Source organism: Leuresthes tenuis, unplaced genomic scaffold (assembly GCF_036924035.1).
Source record: "Leuresthes tenuis unplaced genomic scaffold, fLeuTen1.0.hap1 SCAF_5, whole genome shotgun sequence".
Classification (NCBI taxonomy): Eukaryota; Metazoa; Chordata; class Actinopteri; order Atheriniformes; family Atherinopsidae; genus Leuresthes; species Leuresthes tenuis.
In genome coordinates, this window is record NW_027325359.1 from 4,286,404 (window position 1) to 4,305,383 (window position 18,980).

The following is an 18,980-nucleotide window of genomic DNA, read 5'->3' on the forward strand; positions in this document are numbered from 1 at the left end:
CTCCACACGGTGTCAGTGTATTTCAGCAAATGGTGTTAACATAAACCTTCAGAAGCGCTTAAATGCCTTCAAAAATTCAAAAGCGAGATTTCGGTGAGATATCTCTGTCTATTGATATGCGCCGCATCCTGAAGCAAACGTGACACACAACACGCTCAGCAACCTCAGTATAACCACGACGGCGTTAGTATGCGCGCGTGTAACGCCCACAGACGTTACGCGCACGTAACGTCTTTATATACCGAGTGAAACCCCATCACAGCAGCTGCACTTGTGCGGAAAAGTAGGGGAGCCGTGACATTCCACTTCGTGTTTTCACCTGTTCAACTTCAACCCTAAAGGTAAGATCATCCATCTGGCATAGATGTTACACATCTTATCGTTTTTATCCAAACCTCTATGGAAAATATCACATTGCCTCTCTGGACATCCCTAATCGTTTTTTCCATTGAGACGAGGCAGATTTCGTGAGTTAACTGTTTTGACAGTTTCCATATTTTCCAGTTGTATTACATAAGTGATGATTTTCTTTTTGCCAAGCTTGCAAATGTAACTGGACAGTAAGTTTTCTACTTGTTGCAGTAACGCCTATTATTTCAACTGTTGAAATAGCACTATGCCGACTAGATTTAGGATTTTTTTCACTCAGCACATTTATTAATTTGATAATCCAAACAATTATCCCTAAGGATAATGCTAGTTTGAGTCGGCCTCAGGGACTGCAGCAGAGATGTTGTAATATACGCAGTGGTTACGCCCTCAGCTGCTGGTCAGGACCAGCATCCAGATAAGGGAAGGATATAAATGACTCAAGGACAGGAAATACTCTGCATCTACACACGCTGTCCAACGTAAAACCAAACCCAGAGTTGTTTTCGCATGAAAAGTGCTGGCAGCATAGATTGACACGTGAAAAGAGCCCATTTTCCTGATGGTAAAAATTTCCAGGATGTAGATTATTTATAGTGGAAGGAAGTAGATATCTAAATTATTTTAAAGACAAACGTTTGGATTGGCTGATGTTTATGTCTGGTCATAATCTGAAATTCAGAAGTGAGCAACATGTGCAGAACAGCAATGTGAAATAGGAGATTCTTAGCCTCAGCTGTGATACATGACACTCCATCAGAGTTCAGAACAAAGTTAATGACTTGCTGGTGATGGGAAATCATGACAGGACAAGCAAGAACAAATTAGTTGAAATGTCTGTAGCAGCTGCCATCCTGTTAAGCCTCAGAAATTCACCTAATCCAAAGCTTTCTACAAAACATACTGCCATATCTTATAAGTTTTACATATACTAATAATCCTCCTACTAATCCTCATTTTGCTCGTTTTTAATAATAAAGACCTTTGCCCAGTATGGCAAATACAATCCCTAAAGGGCACACCGAGGGTCCAATGCTGGTAAGCTTCCTTCTCATCTCTTAGAGTGTTAACTGGATAATGGGATTTTAAGTATAACTACCCAGCTTGCTATAGCCTGTTATTATGGTTAACCTCACAACACAACCTTAAATATCTTCTAAAGAGAGTAATCTTGCCAGGCACTCCACTACGTGCTCTCCTTCACATCACAGTGGAGAACCAGCTTACTCATGCTGCTGATGCCATGCCTGCCCAACCAGGAAACAAACAGCAGTGTATGACGTCAGCTGGGGACAGTCTCTGCTGCAGTAAATTCCCAGGCAGTGTTTGCCATGGAGATTAAATAAGGCTCTGTGAAGACACATCTGTGAACCACAGGAGTAAAGACGGGTAGACCCGAGTTGTGAAAGGATTTTGGGGTAATGGAAATGGTGCACTTTCAGTTCTGCAGTTTTCATTGTGCGACATAAAGGAAATCCCAGTTTGGATGTGAAAGCAGTCACATACACCTTTGAGTGACCTGTTAGTAGTGAGACATCTATTCTGCCTCATTTAATATGTAGTACAACATTGCTCCATATCCTTTTCAACTGTCATCCTTCCACTTCTCCTTTGTCTAGTTTCTGTGCTGTTATCGTTTTCCCCTCAACCTCCCCACCCCTTCACTACAACTTCCACATTATTACATTTCTTTATCCTTTCCTCTATCTCCCTGGGTTTGTATTTCCTACAGATGTCTACCCGCGAGAAGCTCATTGGCCATGTCATGAAGGAGGAGCCTATTGGCTGCAGGAACAAGGTGACAGTGGTCGGTGTCGGCATGGTGGGCATGGCCTCCGCCGTCAGCGTACTGCTAAAGGTGCGTATGAGGGGTTTTAAATTGATCCATTAAAAATTAAATGTTTAGAATTACTTGCAAGCAAACCAAGAAAAAAAAAGAAAGGGCCAATAAACCTCGGTCATTTAGACCAGTGTTCTTCAACCCTGGTCCTCAGGACCCACTGCCCTGCATGTTTTCAATGTTTCTCTGCTCCAACACACCCAATTCAAATGAATGGCTCCTCATCAGGCCACTGCAGAGCTTGATGATGAGCTGATCATTTCAATCAGGTGTCAAAATCATGCAGGGCAGTGGATCCCGAGGACCTGGGTTGAAGAACCCTGATTTAGACATTGCAGATTTGCATAGTAAAAACAATAGTGTCATTCATGTGCCATAATACAAAAAAAGGCTCAAAAGTTTACATTTGCCTTATATCAGCCTGTTTAAGTTCCAGTTTTTAAGACTGGAGGCCTACTTACTTTTTTCCTAAATTTATCATTCTCAGTTTTTAACGAAGTTGCTGAACAGCCAATATGTAGATGACTGTTGTTGCGGGTTTTGACCTTCAAGCCATTTTTGATTGGGGCTCTAAGTAGCTGTATCTATGAAACATACTGATTTATATCTATAAAATCAGGACCTGTGTGATGAGCTGGCCCTGGTTGATGTGATGGAGGACAAATTGAAGGGTGAGGTCATGGACCTGCAGCACGGAGCCCTCTTCCTCAAGACGCACAAGATTGTGGCCGACAAAGGTGAGAATGCACAAAAATCAGGAAAAAAAAACCAAAAACATGTAACATGTAATTGACACTTAACACTGTGTCAATTTTCAGACTACAGCGTAACCGCCAACTCCAAGGTGGTGGTGGTGACTGCTGGTGCCCGCCAGCAGGAGGGCGAGAGCCGCCTTAATCTGGTGCAGCGCAACGTTAACATCTTTAAGTTTATCATCCCTAACATTGTCAAGTACAGCCCCAACTGCATCCTCTTGGTGGTGTCTAACCCAGGTCAGTTGGGTTGAAGGCGGGGCAAGGCAGCTTGTTAATGGAGGTGATCTATGCAATGTATACGTTACGTTCTCCTTTCATTTTTTGCCCTCCCAGTGGACATTCTGACCTATGTGGCATGGAAACTGAGTGGTTTCCCCCGTCATCGTGTCATTGGCTCAGGCACTAATCTGGACAGTGCCCGTTTCCGCCACCTCATGGGAGAGAAGTTCCACCTCCACCCTTCCAGCTGCCATGGCTGGATCGTCGGAGAGCATGGAGACTCCAGTGGTATGCAGCTCTTTCTAAAAATAAAAAATGTCTTCTCGCCCTACTCTGTAGACATTTTCTAGTCTGTGACCAGTTGTTCAAATACGGTTGCGACACCATTTGAATACTTTGTCATATTTGTATGTACAACTCAGAATTGACTAATTTGCCACTGCCATTTTCTCGTAGTGGCTGTGTGGAGTGGCGTCAATATTGCTGGCGTTTCTCTTCAAAGCATCAACCCAAAGATGGGAGCTGACGATGACAGTGAGCACTGGAAGCAAATGCACAAGAAGGTCGTTGATGGGTGGGTACAGTTTTACTATTATTGCATTAATGCGCTTTCCAAACTGCTTTGTTTTTTCTTGCCTCCCTGAATCTTTAAAGCAATCAGCTATATGCAGACCTGCCATCTGTCCAGCACTCAAGTTGGACCAATAAATGCAAGGTTTAATTTAAACGTATTGTTTGAGTAAAAGCCTTCAGCCACAGCAACTTTAACCACTTCCACTCCACTGTTCCAGGATCTTGTTTAAGGTTGACATTTTTGAGCATGGCACTTTACTGAGGAGCTGAGTATCATTGTGACTATAGATTTTTTTCTTAGTTTTGTATCAACCTTGTGTCTTTAGAGCACGTTCAATAATATCATTATCATAATGTTGTCACTTACATTAGAAGCGCAGTTTTATTACTTTCCATTAAGTTATGTTTGAGTTGTGCCGTGTTGCACTGTTAAGTCTGACTAATCAAAAAATAAACTTGTTTGAGTCGATGATGATCACTAACTCATCTTCAGTACTGAGTTTTGTACCGTAAAGTTGCCATTATGATGTAAAAGTTGACCTTGTAGCACTTGATATTGCACCATCGGTATGTCAGCTGGGTAACGTGACTTATCTTGCTCTTGCTAGGTCTTTAGAGAGGTTAGCCATGTATGACACAATGAGTTGAATTATCACGTTAAGGTATCAGGTGAGAAAAAAGATTTCATCATCAGGATAAAGACGAGGGGTAAACATATCTCAACAATGAAGTGATGTCAGGAAAGGTGCACCTGGCAGTCGCAGAGGAGGAGCGGACCTTTTTGGAAGAACATACCTGGATTTGGAAATGGATTAGTTATGTGAAATCAAGTTCATATTAATTTCTGTGGATTAATAAGCACAGCATATCTGGCATTATTTACAGATAATCAAGTCCAATTCAAATGTACGTTTTTGTCCTTGTGATAGACCATTGAATCCTCAACTTACAAAAAAGATGGGAGATGTTAGAGTAAAATAGCAAAACAGGCTAATTGACAGTTCAGAAGGTTTTCACTTTAATCTTTTTATGTTGATGTATGCTTTCTGCAGAGCTTATGAGGTTATCAAGCTGAAGGGATACACTTCCTGGGCCATTGGTATGTCTGTGGCTGACCTTGTGGAGAGCATCGTGAAGAACCTCCACAAAGTGCACCCTGTGTCCACTCTTGTCAAGGTGGGGAGATTGTGAACAGGCAGTATAATACAATGTGTGGGACTTGTATTAGAACTGCTAACTGCTATTAGATCTGCTAACTGTCCTCTTCTCCTTTATGGAATAGGACATGCATGGAGTGAAGGATGAGGTCTTCCTGAGCGTCCCTTGCGTCCTGGGCAACAGCGGCTTGACAGATGTTATTCACATGACACTGAAGCCTGAAGAGGAGAAGCAGCTGGTGAAGAGTGCTGAGACCCTGTGGGGCGTACAGAAGGAGCTCACCCTGTGAAGAGCAGTCCTTTGAGTTCTTCAAGCTCCCACAACACTGTGGTTGACTCCCTCTTACCTTACCTCCTGTGTCCCTCACAGCAATGAGCAAATGAGACTTAAGAATTTAAAAAGCCAAGATGTTACACTCTGATGTTCACACATTGGTATCGTTTTCCTCTACCATCTCCCACCTGTCCTCGTCCATCTGTGACTGAATTATTAAAAACTCTTACCCTTAGCCTCTAAGGTCAACCTTTTCTGGAGAAAGCTGATATTTATTCAGTGCCCTCTGTCCATAGAAGAATTTGAAGGCCTTTGCATATTCAGTGTATGTTCTCTGTGTAATGTCTGTTAGTTGTATGTTACCGTGTACTGTTGCTGCTTCGTCTGTACACCCCATGTACAGTTTGTATTAATTCTATGGTTGTCACTAGTTGATTTTTTTCCCCACTTGGCAATCTCTGTTTATCATATTTATAACGGAGACATTCCATTCTCTAAAAGGAGGGCTTACCTATCAACCTACAGTCATTATAACACTGCCGAATATTGTATATCACCGGGCCCAAAATCCTGTGGTACCGAAATACCTTATCATCTCAGTAAAGCAATGTTACATCTTAAAGCTTTGCACGGAGGCCTTCTTAATCAAACCTTACCACAAGTGTACTGTCATGCATGTGAGAACAGATGGGGTCACTCACTGTGTATTGCCATAAAGTAACTAAAAGAGAAATAGAGAGCCAGTGGAGAATAGTCAACTAGCATCATCATAAAGAGTCCGAAGGTGGTTGTTTGTGCACCAAAAAGGCCAAACATTTTGTATTTTACAAATACTTACTCCATTCTACTCTGAGAAGAAAGGACACCTGAACGAAAAATTAAACTGTCATTTGGTGGTAATGCAGTAAATATATATTTATGTAATACTATAACATCAGGATTTATCACTTACTGAAGAACTGTACCTTTCCTGGCAGCTGAATATTGATTTTCATTTGCCTTAACATCAAATAAACCTGCCAGAAGAGTAATGAATCTGTCCATTTGTACTTTGTTGCCTTCCAAACATGAAAGTTAGTTTGCATTTGCAAAAAATCATTTCTAACCACTGGATTCCATAATGCTGTTTATTACAGCTGGTTTGTAAATGAGCGCTTTCTGCAGTCTCACTGCCGTGAAAACCCAATTTAGATTGGAATTGTGCTAAATTCCATATATTAGGAAATATAAATATATAAATACTAATAAAGTATAAATACCAAATACTAAAATAATACATACCCTCTGTGGAGACCGGGGTCTGGGTGGGGTAGTGTGCAGGTCCAGGAGTGGGTGGGTAAGAGTTTCCCCCTGGGTACTGGTAAGCTGGGTAACCTCTGAATAGGGATCATCAACAGTTAGGTGTCTTAGTTAAATGACCTACAGGTCAATGTGTTACATTTCCTACTACAAATTATTTACGCCTAAAGTTGCCTCTCCCCGCTGCTCGGGGCTTCACCCACCTGTGGGCACGTCTTGACTCCCAGGGCACTTGGCCAGGGGTGCCGGGGCAGGCGCTGGCCCACTGTGTGGCTGTCTGGGGCGCTTGGCCCTCTCGGGTATTGGGTGGGACCCCTGCCGGGGGGTTTGGGGGCACTCGGGCTCCTGTCAGGCCCATGTCTGGCCGGCAGGGGCCTGGTGGGGTCGGTGCGCTGTTGCCCCTGGTTCCCGGGGGGCCTCTGCCCTATGCTTATGGGGGCTCCGGGGGTTTCCTCTGCAGTCTTCTGGGTGGATGCGTTCCGTTTCTTCTTCTTTGCTCTTCCTCTTTCCCTGTCCTCCGGTCCAGTTCGGCACTATTACATGTGAAATATTGTAACAAAAATAAATAAATAAGCAGTTGGTGGGCATCAAGGGGAGCTTTACATTTATAAAGCTTCCCTTGGCAAAGCAAATCTGTTTGGCATAAAAGGTATTCAGATTACAATTCTGCTTCCGTAATTCTGGACAGGACAAGGGAAAAAAAAGTATATATATAAATGAAAGGATGGTTAAAATCAGACTTTTTTTTTATTATTTATTTTGAATAGATTTACATAAATCTACAGATATAAAAGAACAGGTGGTCTATGGTTGAAATGAAAACAAGAAAAAAAAAATTCTATCATACAATTCAAAGTGCATTTAGTAAAAGTCTAACTTAAGAGAACAAACTTTATACAAGTTAATTTTCTGATTAGTACAATTGTTCTTGACATTTTTTGTATCCTCTAGCCCTCAGTTTTATTCACAACTTTTTTTCCTTGCATTAATGAAAAACCTAACTTTCTCAGCAGGCCCAAGCATGAGTGGACAGCACAAGGAAAATGGAAAAGTAAGCAAAAAAAGAATACAAATTCTTCCTTATACCTTCAAATTTAGTATACCAATACTGCCATCCACCTTAAATAGAGACACTGTACAGAGTTAAACAGCTTTTTTTACATCGCTGACTGCCTAATGCAGTCCGACTGAAGGATAAGCCAGAGCAGCTGACACAGAATCAAAAGACCAGTCTCATACCATCACAGAGGAACAACAAAGGGGAAAAATCTGTAATAAAGATGGTCAGAGGTATAAGAGTTAAAGTTTTAGCTCAGTAGCTCACCCCAGACGAGGCATTTGAGGTCCATGATGGTCATCATTTCTACTGTGAAAAAAGTGATTCTTGTGACTACAAGACTACTTCTGAAAATGAGCCACAACGCATACTGAACAAAGCCAGAGACTGGACCCCTGATATTTAGAAGAGCTGCTCAGGGTTTTCATTTCAGAGCCTTAATTTATCATTATGAAGAGAGGGGACATAAGGAACCCACTGCAAAGCCCTGTCCTTATCCTCCATCATTTGTGCTTACTGGCCAAATGTCTTTGTCCAGCAAAGGGACTGCTAACAGGACCTTTGACAAACCTGTGAAATGAAGCATGATGTATGCAGGTCAACACACAAACTGAGCACAAAGTCCAGATACAGCAGCACTCATGTCAAAAGTTGCATACACTGTGCACACGTTCGGCTCTACACGTACATTTAAAAAATATGGCATGTGTTTCAAGCAACTTTTCATGTCACAGTGCCTAACTCACAAGGGGGGGGGCTTCCATTGAATACAGGGGCGTACACATAATGATGTCACCTGGGGTCAGGGACTTGTTTGTCAATGAGCAATAACTGCAATTACTACAGAGGCCACACTCTCCTGCCATTTCACAATTCTGTTTTGTATTTTGTCTATGTTGTTTCTGTTAAAAAAGAGGCAGCTGGTTGATATACAAGAGGACAGTAAAAAGGGAGTAAACAGCAGGAAGAAGAGTAAGAGTGTGAAGATATGAATATTTCCCACAATAATAAGATTGTGGGTCAGTACAGGTCACTGAGGCCGGCAGTCTTGCGGGCTTTCTGCATGAGAGCACGAAGCTGGAACTGTTTCCTGGACAGAAGGCGTACATGCTGTAACAGAGGAGAATACGAGTCAACCAGGCAAACACCACAGAGGACTGAATGTTATTTCTGTCATGCAACTGCTAGTGGGTACCTTGAGGAAAACTTCCAGTTCTATGACACCTCTGCGGAGGGCTTCTCCCAGATAAAAGATTGTGTCCTCAATTGCATTTTCTTCAGCGTACAGGTTCAAGATCTGTTTGTACAGAGGAGCTGTAGGTACAATGACATCATCAATATCATTGTTCTCCGACTGGTTCTCCATTTTTTCCAAAGCCTCACTCAGCTCCTCATCCTTTCTCTTCAGCAGCTCGATGTTTCTGTCAACTTCAGCCTGGTAGGAGAAAAACAACGACAGTGGAGTGTTATGGGGATAAAAACCGTGAAAGAGGATATATACTGAAGAGTAGAGGGTATCTCACCACTTCTTGGTCAAGCCTTGAGACCATTTCCTCTAGCTTCTGATGTCCCTTTTTCAAATCCTCCTCCGTTCGCTTAAGAGCGTCCAGCTCAGCCTGAGCTCTGTCCATCTCCTCCTTCATCCTCCAGCGAAGTTTGTCACTCACAGCTGAAATCAGAGATGCGCGGATGGTGTCCTCGCCAATGGTGCCATCTCTGTTCGGACCTTTGGAGGAAAAGTTCAAATACGCGGCTTTATTCTCGTTAGGTTCCGTGACATTTCCCTTTCTTGTCTCTTGGGGTGGCCTCTGAGTGTGAGATCTTTTTTTGTAAGCCTCAGATGGAGGTTTGTTTCATATGATAGTGCTGTCACATCCAACAACTGCACGGGGAGCCAAAGGCCATAAAATGTGCCAAGTTCTCTAGTGATGCTTTAGCAGGTGTTATTTCAGTTGACATCTCTGATTCATTGTGTTAAAAAGTAAATAAGAACATAGAGAGAGAGAGAGAGAGAGAGAGAGAGTTACCAGTGACAAACGCAACAGATGGTAACTGGTGACACAAATAAAGCAGATTAAAGCAGATAAATATTTACAGAAAATACCCCTTTATACCAGATACTGCCAGTCCGTCAGAAAATACAGAGGTATTCTTGTTTTTTTTTTTACCACATAGCTGTTCAATATAGTAAAAATTAGTAAATGATGGTTACAAATTCACACCTCTTGACAGGCCACTGAATAATTTGGCATATAAACGCGCACAATATTTTCTCTTATCACAGATGGAGAAGGAGACATAAACGCCAAAACACATACATAATGTACATTAATAATCTCAGTAACCTGGTCATCCTTCAAAACTCTCAAAGTAATGAAAAATTACATTTTTAAAAATGGCGAAATTGATTAATACAAAAAAAAAAAAATGTTCCATCAGTTCTCAACAGAATCAAATCTGATAATTACGAATGACTCTGCATGATATGGCCTTTTGTTATGGAAGCTTCTATACTATATATTATATATATCTAGGTTTTTACACTCCACTAACATTAGTTATAGTAATTTTACATTGTTGTGAAAACATCTTAAGAATTTTACTGTTTTCTCATGAGAAGTTGAAATGCCTACAAAAGCTAAATCAAATTATTCAACAGTCAACATACTTTTGTAAACTTTGAATTCTCTGGAAGTATTTTACCAGACTGTGTTAAACTGAAACACTTTACACACATTACAATTAAATGAAGACAAAACTGAGATCATTCTGTTTGGTAGCAAACTGTAGTTTCAGTCAGTCACAGAATAGATTTTAAAAGCCTGCTGATGGTTTACGAATCCCAGAACGGTTTAGGCCCAAAATACATGTGTGATATGTTCAGAGAATATAAACCCAGCAGAGCTCTTAGATCCAAGGACTCAGCTAGCTGGTCCAGTCCAGAGTCCAGACTAAACACGAAGAAGCAGCATTTAGCTGTTATGCTGCAAACAAGTGGAACAAACTGCCAGTGGAGATTAAACTGTCACCAAATGTAGACATTTTTAAATCCAGGTTAAAAACATTTATTTTCTCATGTGTCTATACATGAAATCTGCACGCTATCTTTTAACTTATCGAGACTGTTGCTTGTTTTTATTCATTTTATTTCTTTATATTCTTTAATATATTTTTAATGCTTCTTCCGCTCCCCGCTGCAATGCCTTTATTTTATGTAAAGCACTTTGAAATGTTTTCTACATGAAATGTGCTATAAATAAGTTTGACTTTGACATTAAATACATTTCACTGATATCATTTTAAAATTGAGTTTTTAAGTTGTTTTTTTTATACATTATATATATTTTATTCCTTTGAATGAAACTGTTCGAAGTTAATGACAACTTTAAGGTTATGCAAGTGTAAATGCACTTACAGATTTCTTAAGAGTCAAGAATACTTTTTGTACCGTCTGAAGTCAGCACCACAAATGTCAGAGTTGATACAGCCCACAGGCAAACCCATTTCTTCTCTTTACTAAAAATAGGAGTCAACTAAAGCTCCTTCTGCATGCTGGTCAAGGACCAGCTTCTCACTGCAGGTCTGTCTTTATGTGCAGTTACTGTCCCCGTCTTAACTACAGCACAGAGAGCGTCTTAGACAGTTTGTGGGGGGTAGGGAAGGTCCATTCTATCCTCTGGCCTTTAATACCCCCCACTCTAGTTACAGTAATGGCCTTTCACTGGTGGCTCAGCGTTCCACTGAGGTCACTCAAGAGGGGGAGTGAGTTTGAGTAAAAAGGTCAAGTGTCTTCATTCAGGCTTAACTAAAGGCCACCAAGGGTTATAGTTTTATCTGGAGAAATTAAGCTTTCGTGTCATTTGAAATGTTGCATTTCATATAAAGAAATAAAATACTTTATAAAGGGAGGTTCAGACAATCTCTGCTTCAGTGAACATGTTTGCGTTTTGCTTTCCCTTCCCTTCGACATGAATAAAGACCTTGGAAAATGTGCTAAATTCCATATATTAGGAAAATTGAAGTACCAAATACAAATATAATACATACCCACAGTGGAGACCGGGGTCTGGGTGGGGTAGTGTGCAGGTCCAGGAGTGGGTGGGTAAGAGTTTCCCCCTGGGTACTGGTAAGCTGGGTAACCTCTGAGTAGGGATTATCAACAGTTAGGTGTCTTAGTTAAATTACCTACATGTGTTACATTTCCTACTACAAATTATTTACACCTAAAGTTGCAAGCAAAATTTTTTTTTTAAAAAATCATTACATTGGATTCCAAACACAGTGGGGATTAGATCATTTTGTTGGCAACTCTATGTGGAACAAGACAAATACGTCGAATGGAATTTTGGGCAAATCAGCTTTCTTTCAGACTTTTTCAAAGAAACATCCAAAAAACTCACATGTAGCTGTTGATTTTATTACAATTTGGTCACGTTAAAATGCACAACGCCCAAAGTGAATACTCGAAACACATTAGAACAAACTTGGAATAAAAAAAATAAATTAATTGTCTTCATGCGAGTAATTAACAAGGAATCGGTCATGGCAATAGGTTATAATAGTATAATATAATAATTAGAAATAGTAAACATGTAGTAAAACTCACAGATTTGGTCTTTAAAAGTCTTATTTTCTCTTACATGAAAAAATAAAGATAAATCCTCAAATCAGTGTACATGACATCTCCAGTAGCACTTTTTATTTTACATCGCTCCGGATCAATATTCCAACTCTTAATACTGAGATTTTTGTCCATATGTAATTCATAATTCATTCATTTTTTTTAGCACTTACTTTTAAAGAATATGTCAAGAATGTAAGATTTCTGACTGTTGACAGCTATTTCAGATTTATGAGAAGAGATCAATCACTTGTTAGAAATTAAATAAAAAAAATAAATAAATCAACAGGGCAAATCCTTTTTGTGACATCCATCAATTTAAAAAGGTGTCTCGTTCAATTCGGAAGACTTAAATCTAAAAATCCGTAATAAATTATGCTTGTTGTCAGATAAATTCTTGGATTTACAGCGGTGTGGTTGCTGAGAAATTAACCATTTATGAGCTGCCTGGGGGACAGTGCTGAGAAGTACAAGAAAACATCTTACCCAGGGTTGGGGTTTGGGCCATAAGGTGAGACCACAGGCATGCCAGGCATGTAGGAAGCTAAGGCAGAGACGGATTAGAAAACAATAAGATTCGAGGAGAAGGGTGAAAACATACTCTTTGTCTCATGTATTCTGACACAGGCAGATTTCTTTTAAGTGTTGATGTTGTGCGGTTGTGACATTTGAGCTCCATCTGGTGCTGGAGGAAATACATGCATCACTAAAAACAGCTTTTCTTTGCATGTAAAGGCAAAAATCTAAAATTTCCATAGATATAACATAATGAAGATTTTTTTTGTGAGATTCTGACATGAAACCAGCAAAACTATGGCTATTGTATGAAAACAACACATTCCCTGACAAATGGATGATTTTTACTCTTTTTTAAAAAGTAAATGCATGAGCAGAAGAACATGTATCACTGTTTTTTTCTGCTGTACTTCCAACATTTTAATTGCCAGTCAAAGATTTTTTCCCAGTAAGACAACAGAAATTAAAAGACATCTATAGATGTTCCTTTGACAAAGCGGTCATCACTCCGTCGCACGTCAACATCTTTGAAAAGCTTACTTTTAAAATAAATTTAAAGAAAAATTACTAAAATTAGAATTTGTTTTAATTAATTTATTATTTGTGAACATTTGAAGGCTGCACCTTGTCGTCCTAAAGAGTGGTAACTGGTAATCCAATCCATTTCCAGTATTTGTTCTGATCAATGGGATAGTACTTGCTAACATTGGCTAAAATATCAGAAAAAACATTTGAGCATGCTGACGGGTATGAATCCTTCATACTGGTAAGAAAAAATGTATCTCACTCACAATTAGGGGGTCCAGCTGCTTGGAAGGCTTGGTAGGGAGCTTGTGTGGTGGGGCGGGAAAACACTGGAGGCTCCTCTCCAAACACAACAATCATCACCTGAATCAGGCCATAGAGGTCTGACTGAGGCTGCAATACATACAGTGCAGTATAAGTTTTACAAATATTTTGTACTGACAAATATGTGATCACAAAGAAAACACAGACTGCATGAACAACTAAATCTAGGTCAGGTGCCAGACAGACAGTAATCGTCCTTTTTGTGGGCTTTTCCTTTTTCAGAGATCCACTAGCATTGAGCCTGGTGGCATTTTTTTTAATGGACTAATGGAAACCCTACATATCAGATCAATAAGTGGTCCTTCGATGCAGCCCAGGACACATTTGCAATTAAGACTGTTTAGAGATTGTGAATATCGTGTGCATCCAAGAAAGTGGTCAGAGTGATTGGATCTCAATGTTATCAGCTCACCCAGGACGAGTTCACATACTTCCCAAAATGACAACAATTAATATTGAGTTGAATCATATTGACCAAAAAACTAAAAAGAATGAAGAATTTAAAAAAAAATAGATAAATCAAATTACATGCTTCCACTCATGTAGATAAGGCAGGTAGATTTTGCCATTCGCATCAATGTGCTTGCCAGTTTTGATCATCATGGCGCTGGTGGGTTTCACAAAACATATGGGAGGATTGTAGGGATACGTGTCGAGCAGCCACAAACACACTGGGATGTTGTAGACATTGCCTACAGGAAAGCAACACACACATGCAAAGTAGTTCAGAATGACTGTTTAAAGCCACAACAATATCCTCCATCCAATAAAAGAAAGTTAAATAGTTTGAATTAACATGTCCTACCTGCTTAATTGCTTCATTAAGCATGGTTTGTTTCATTTTGCTAACTGGGAATACTCTTTTCTTTTTTTTTCTTTTTTTCCCTGCTGACACAATGTTATTCTAAACCTCTTGATCTTCATGAAAAACTGAGTATAAACAATCCTGCACCCTTGTTTTACTGTGAATACAGCCTTTTGTGAGTTGACTAAACCCTGCTGTTTACAAGTTCTGGTTTAGGTCTGGAAGGAGAGGTTTGATTATCTGACTGCAAGCTGTGGCATGGCTGAATAGTGTGAAAATGGTCACATCAAATGACGTGGTTCAGTAAGACTTTTCCTCCCACCATCTGCTGATGTGAAGGGATTTGCTCGTGGTTACTCTAAATGAGACTGTAAAAATATATTTTTTTTAAAGTGCAAGAGATGGCCAGAGTGGCAACATAATAAAAACAATACACTAGTACTAGAAACTGACACTTAGCACTCTATAACATATTGGAGGAGATAACTGTGTGAAAAATCTTTTATACAGAAATAATGGATAAAGTTAATAAAAGAGTGTAAAAGAAAAAAATCTTTACCTCTGTAGCTCACAGGGACAGTCCCCGTCAAGCTCATCAGGTCTCTTGTAGAACCATCATTAAACACTGAAACACAGGCAGATGTATGCCATTCCATGAGCATGCAATGTATAACATAGACATAACAGTCCCAAAATGGGACATTAGTATTATAAAATTTACCGTAAGCATCCATAACTGGCTTCAAGTCCTTATACTGGGAGATGACGTTGGTTATCTCGCGAACGGTCATTTCTTTGTATTTGTATTGCTGGATAGAGAGGAAAAACAAATATGTAGAAAGTTAGCTTAGTCAAAACCAGACACAGTGGCTGACACCAAATAAAATGCTTCTGGATGGAACCGACACACATTTTTCAACAAAACTAACCAGGCTTAGGTTGCATTTCAGACAGGTAAAATGTGTTCACGTGAGATCTCCTCAGATAGAATTACAAAACTAAAGAAAATAGATCTTTTGACTATGAAATGTAGCTCCACAACCAATATCAAAACTCATGCCTGCAACCTGATGGATCGCAAAGAAGCCTGGTTTATACAAGTCTAACTCAAGCTTGCAACAAAAACCGAAGAAAGACTGTTTGTTTTTCATTTGACACAAAACAAGACGTGGTATCGTTAAAATATCTTTTGAAAGAATTCAAACTTTTATCTTAAAATTGCAATCAACTGTGAAGTACACTACACGTATATGTTTCATAATAAATCCCACTCATGCATTATGTGTATTGTTAATATTTGCATGGTCAAAATGGCTAACTAATTTTACCAACCTGCATTGGTAAAAGATAAGCAACCATCTATAGGTCTACCATGCGGATGTATATTTAGTTGCAAGTAATCAAAAGTGGCATTTCCTTTAGAAAAGATATTAATCAAACATATGTCATTCCACAGATTTAGGAAAAAAAAGCTCAATAACATGTGGAATCTTAAAACAAGCCATTGAAAATGTGTGTCCCAAACAGGTAAATCGTGTTTAGTTTAGTGACGTCAGCCAAGCGGCTATGCTACATTGTACTGTAAAGTGAAAAATTAGTAGGTGGTTACTCAACTAAATATATCACAACAGGGAGTCGGTACAGCAGAATAAAATGTTTAACACAAAACATATCAAAAAGTAAAAAAAGAAGAGAAAAATGACTTTTCTTAGACTATATTTTTCAGGAAATGTTAACTTGACAATTTACATTAGATCACAGTCATATCGGTAACATTTGCTAACGTTGTACCATTACCCATGGGAATTAACTCGCAAACCTACCTTCAGCATTTTCTTAAGTCCTCCTTCGTTGACAACTGCCATGTTTCTCGAAGTGTCTTTTAAACACTCTTATAAATTAATGAAGTGACTGAACAGCTGACTTTTAAGCCAGCTACCGTGAGAGCTAACACAAGCTGACGCCGCTAACTAGCAGGACTTTAGCAAAAGCTAGGCTAACGATAGCCCAGCCTTGGGCACACCAGTAAACACAAAATCTGTTTATTTTACAAACCTCTCAGTACAGTATCACTAATACATATGATATACACCTCAATATTCGGCAAACGAATGAACAACATAAACGGATAAGCACAGGTAATTCCGGGTTCTAAGAAGAGGCCAAAAATAAATATATCCGACAGGCAACAAGAGCAATTTCCGGCAGCGCTGTTGACTGCTTCCGGTCTTGAGTTCACGTTGCTGTGCTCGTGCGTATATTATATTTTACAGCCGCTAAGGTGGGGTCCGAGCGCCAGTGATTGTAAAGTTTAATTTTATTTTGTTTGATTACAAACTTCTACATTTTAACATAGACTGTACCTACAGTGACACATGCTACAGACGGGGACTTCCCTCTTTGTCAGCAAGTTCTTTATTGAGAATACACAAAAACTATCATGGTATCTTATCTGGTAATCAGAGACAAATTCCTCATAAACACTGTATCACTGAATTCTGTTTGTTGACATTTTATATTATGCTGTATTTATTTGTTCCTGTTAATGTTCTAATTAGTCTCATTGTATTTTGTGAGTGAAATTTGGTGATAAATGTTTGCCATTTAAAAAAAAAGCAATAAATTATAAATCAAACACTGAGACAACACAAATGGCACTAACAGGTATATGCATGAAGGTATATCCAGTGTCTATTTCCAGCTATGATATCTGAGGGAAAAATACAGGTTTAACCTACTAAATCTTACAAATCAATGGTTCTGACAATAATCAGCAAGGATTTGATTTTTAAAAAAGTCTTTATTTCCAGTAAAACAAAACATTTGAAACACAGTATTGTTTCCACAAGCAGGCTTGTCATGCTGTCAATATGTTTAACTTCATCTTTATTTTGTGTTTCAAAATTTGTGGTTAAAAATGACAATACATTTTTTATAAAGCAACTTACACATTGTAGAAACGATTGGCCTACTCTGCTGAACAATCCTGTAAAAATGGCTGTTGCAAGAGCAAGTTTTGTGATTAACTAGGTTATAATGTTTTTTAGGGCTCCACCTCGCCATATATTTCGTTCAAAAGTCCAAATGACTTTAATGATCATTGCACAAAACTGACCTGTGTGAGCCGTTTTATGACCGGTTTATCAAGCAATTCAAAACAGTTAACAAAAGGGAGTTTGAGGTGGCCGATATACTTTTTTAAAAAGTGAAATTCAGTTCATTTCCACCAACACTCAACAAAAATGCTTTCAATTGGTGCTGCTTGAAATCTTGAAAATAAACAAAAATCTATGTACAGTATGCTGCCCTTTTTGTGCATCAATCGATGAGCTGCACATTCAGCAGATATCACCAACAGACACGATAAAAAAATGACAACATTCAAGCAACCTTTACACAAATTATTCTCAGATTTGACAAAACAGGTCAACAATTGGTTTCGTTTTCTTGTTGGAAAGGTTGACCATCCTCGCTGGTTAAAGACAGAAATAAACTCCCATCTGCCTGTCTGTGGAGCTCTCGCGAACCTAAAGGAAAACAAAATATTTTCCATTGAACAACAAAAATTTAATTTTATGATGTCGTGATAAATGTGGTCACGCTCCTCAGGTGAGGTCTAAACATGGTTTATCAGCATCAGCATGTACCCAGGCCATATTGTTTCCAAACAATGTTCAGGCTTATTTTCTGCTTGCCAGAGGATTACTTACATGACTTTTCATAAACTGGATACGGCTGCATACACACAGGAGGGAACTCTCCAAACATGGCAACCATCACCTGCAGCAGGCTCACCAGGTCACACTCACCCTGATAATGGAAACAAAAAGTCTCAGAAATGCAATGTGGCTCTTTGCCATTATTTGTTTCTTTAAACGTGGAGTTGTTAAATGAAGAATCAAGAAGATATCGTTTCAGTTCTCACATTGTTCCACTGTTCCAAGTAAGGCATCTGGATTTCACCGTTGCTCGACACGTACTTTCCTCTGACGATCATCATCTCACGTGTGGGTTTTAGAAAACAGATGGGAGCCACTTGGGGGTAGTTTTCCTCAATCCAAAGGTTTATGGGTATGTTGTACGTCTTGTCTTATATAACGAAAGAGGAAAAATATTAAATGAAGATTCAAAGCTGTATTGCTTTTACATTTACATTCATTTGGAATAATTGTAATTACACAGGACAAAATGCAAACTCGCTGCTACCTGAAATCAGGACAGGTACAGTTCCAGTAAGACACACCATGTCCTTTCTGGTTCCATCATTGTAAACTTAAAAAGGAAAAAAAGAAAACATCAATACATTTATCACTGAAATTGAAATTTTTCTGATGTTTAATATACGTTTTTTTTTGTTGTTTTTTTACACTTACCAAATCTATCCATCACGGGCACAAGGTTCTTGAAGTAAGTTATTGCAACCTGAATTTCATGGGCCACATGTTTGCGAAGATATTTCTGCAAAATACATAAAACAAGAAAAAAGACTTTAAAACAATATTCACATTCAGTTTTACAGCCATCGGTTATTGTTGTACTTTGTCTTTGTTAGATTTAGCGAGAATAGAAACCTTATTGATGATTGTCCTTACCTTAGGAATCCTTTTGTGTATCGAGCCTTTACGAAATGACATGACTGATGACAT

At 39.1% G+C, this 18,980-nt stretch overlaps 3 protein-coding genes across 3 annotated transcripts; 1 reads left to right on the forward strand and 2 right to left on the reverse strand.

Moving 5' to 3' along the window:
• The first annotated feature begins 231 nt into the window (after positions 1-231).
• On the forward strand, positions 232-6,215 carry ldha (lactate dehydrogenase A4). The gene is made up of 8 exons (XM_072385528.1): positions 232-341; positions 2,102-2,227; positions 2,829-2,946; positions 3,028-3,201; positions 3,298-3,471; positions 3,640-3,757; positions 4,809-4,932; positions 5,039-6,215. The coding sequence occupies exons 2-8, from the start codon at positions 2,102-2,104 to the stop codon at positions 5,201-5,203; spliced, it is 999 nt and encodes a 332-aa protein (XP_072241629.1). The 5' UTR covers positions 232-341; the 3' UTR covers positions 5,204-6,215.
• Positions 6,216-7,214: 999 nt separating this feature from the next.
• tsg101a (tumor susceptibility 101a) lies at positions 7,215-16,556 on the reverse strand. The gene is made up of 10 exons (XM_072385543.1): positions 16,158-16,556; positions 15,056-15,143; positions 14,894-14,959; positions 14,058-14,221; positions 13,472-13,598; positions 12,651-12,708; positions 11,591-11,685; positions 9,067-9,269; positions 8,739-8,978; positions 7,215-8,653 (listed from the first exon to the last, which is right to left on the reverse strand). The coding sequence occupies exons 1-10, from the start codon at positions 16,197-16,199 to the stop codon at positions 8,564-8,566; spliced, it is 1,173 nt and encodes a 390-aa protein (XP_072241644.1). The 5' UTR covers positions 16,200-16,556; the 3' UTR covers positions 7,215-8,563.
• Positions 16,557-18,036: 1,480 nt separating this feature from the next.
• Positions 18,037-18,980, reverse strand: LOC140306512 (tumor susceptibility gene 101 protein). Its single transcript, XM_072385123.1, has 5 exons — positions 18,927-18,980; positions 18,708-18,792; positions 18,541-18,606; positions 18,260-18,423; positions 18,037-18,144 (listed from the first exon to the last, which is right to left on the reverse strand). The coding sequence occupies exons 1-5, from the start codon at positions 18,978-18,980 to the stop codon at positions 18,037-18,039; spliced, it is 477 nt and encodes a 158-aa protein (XP_072241224.1).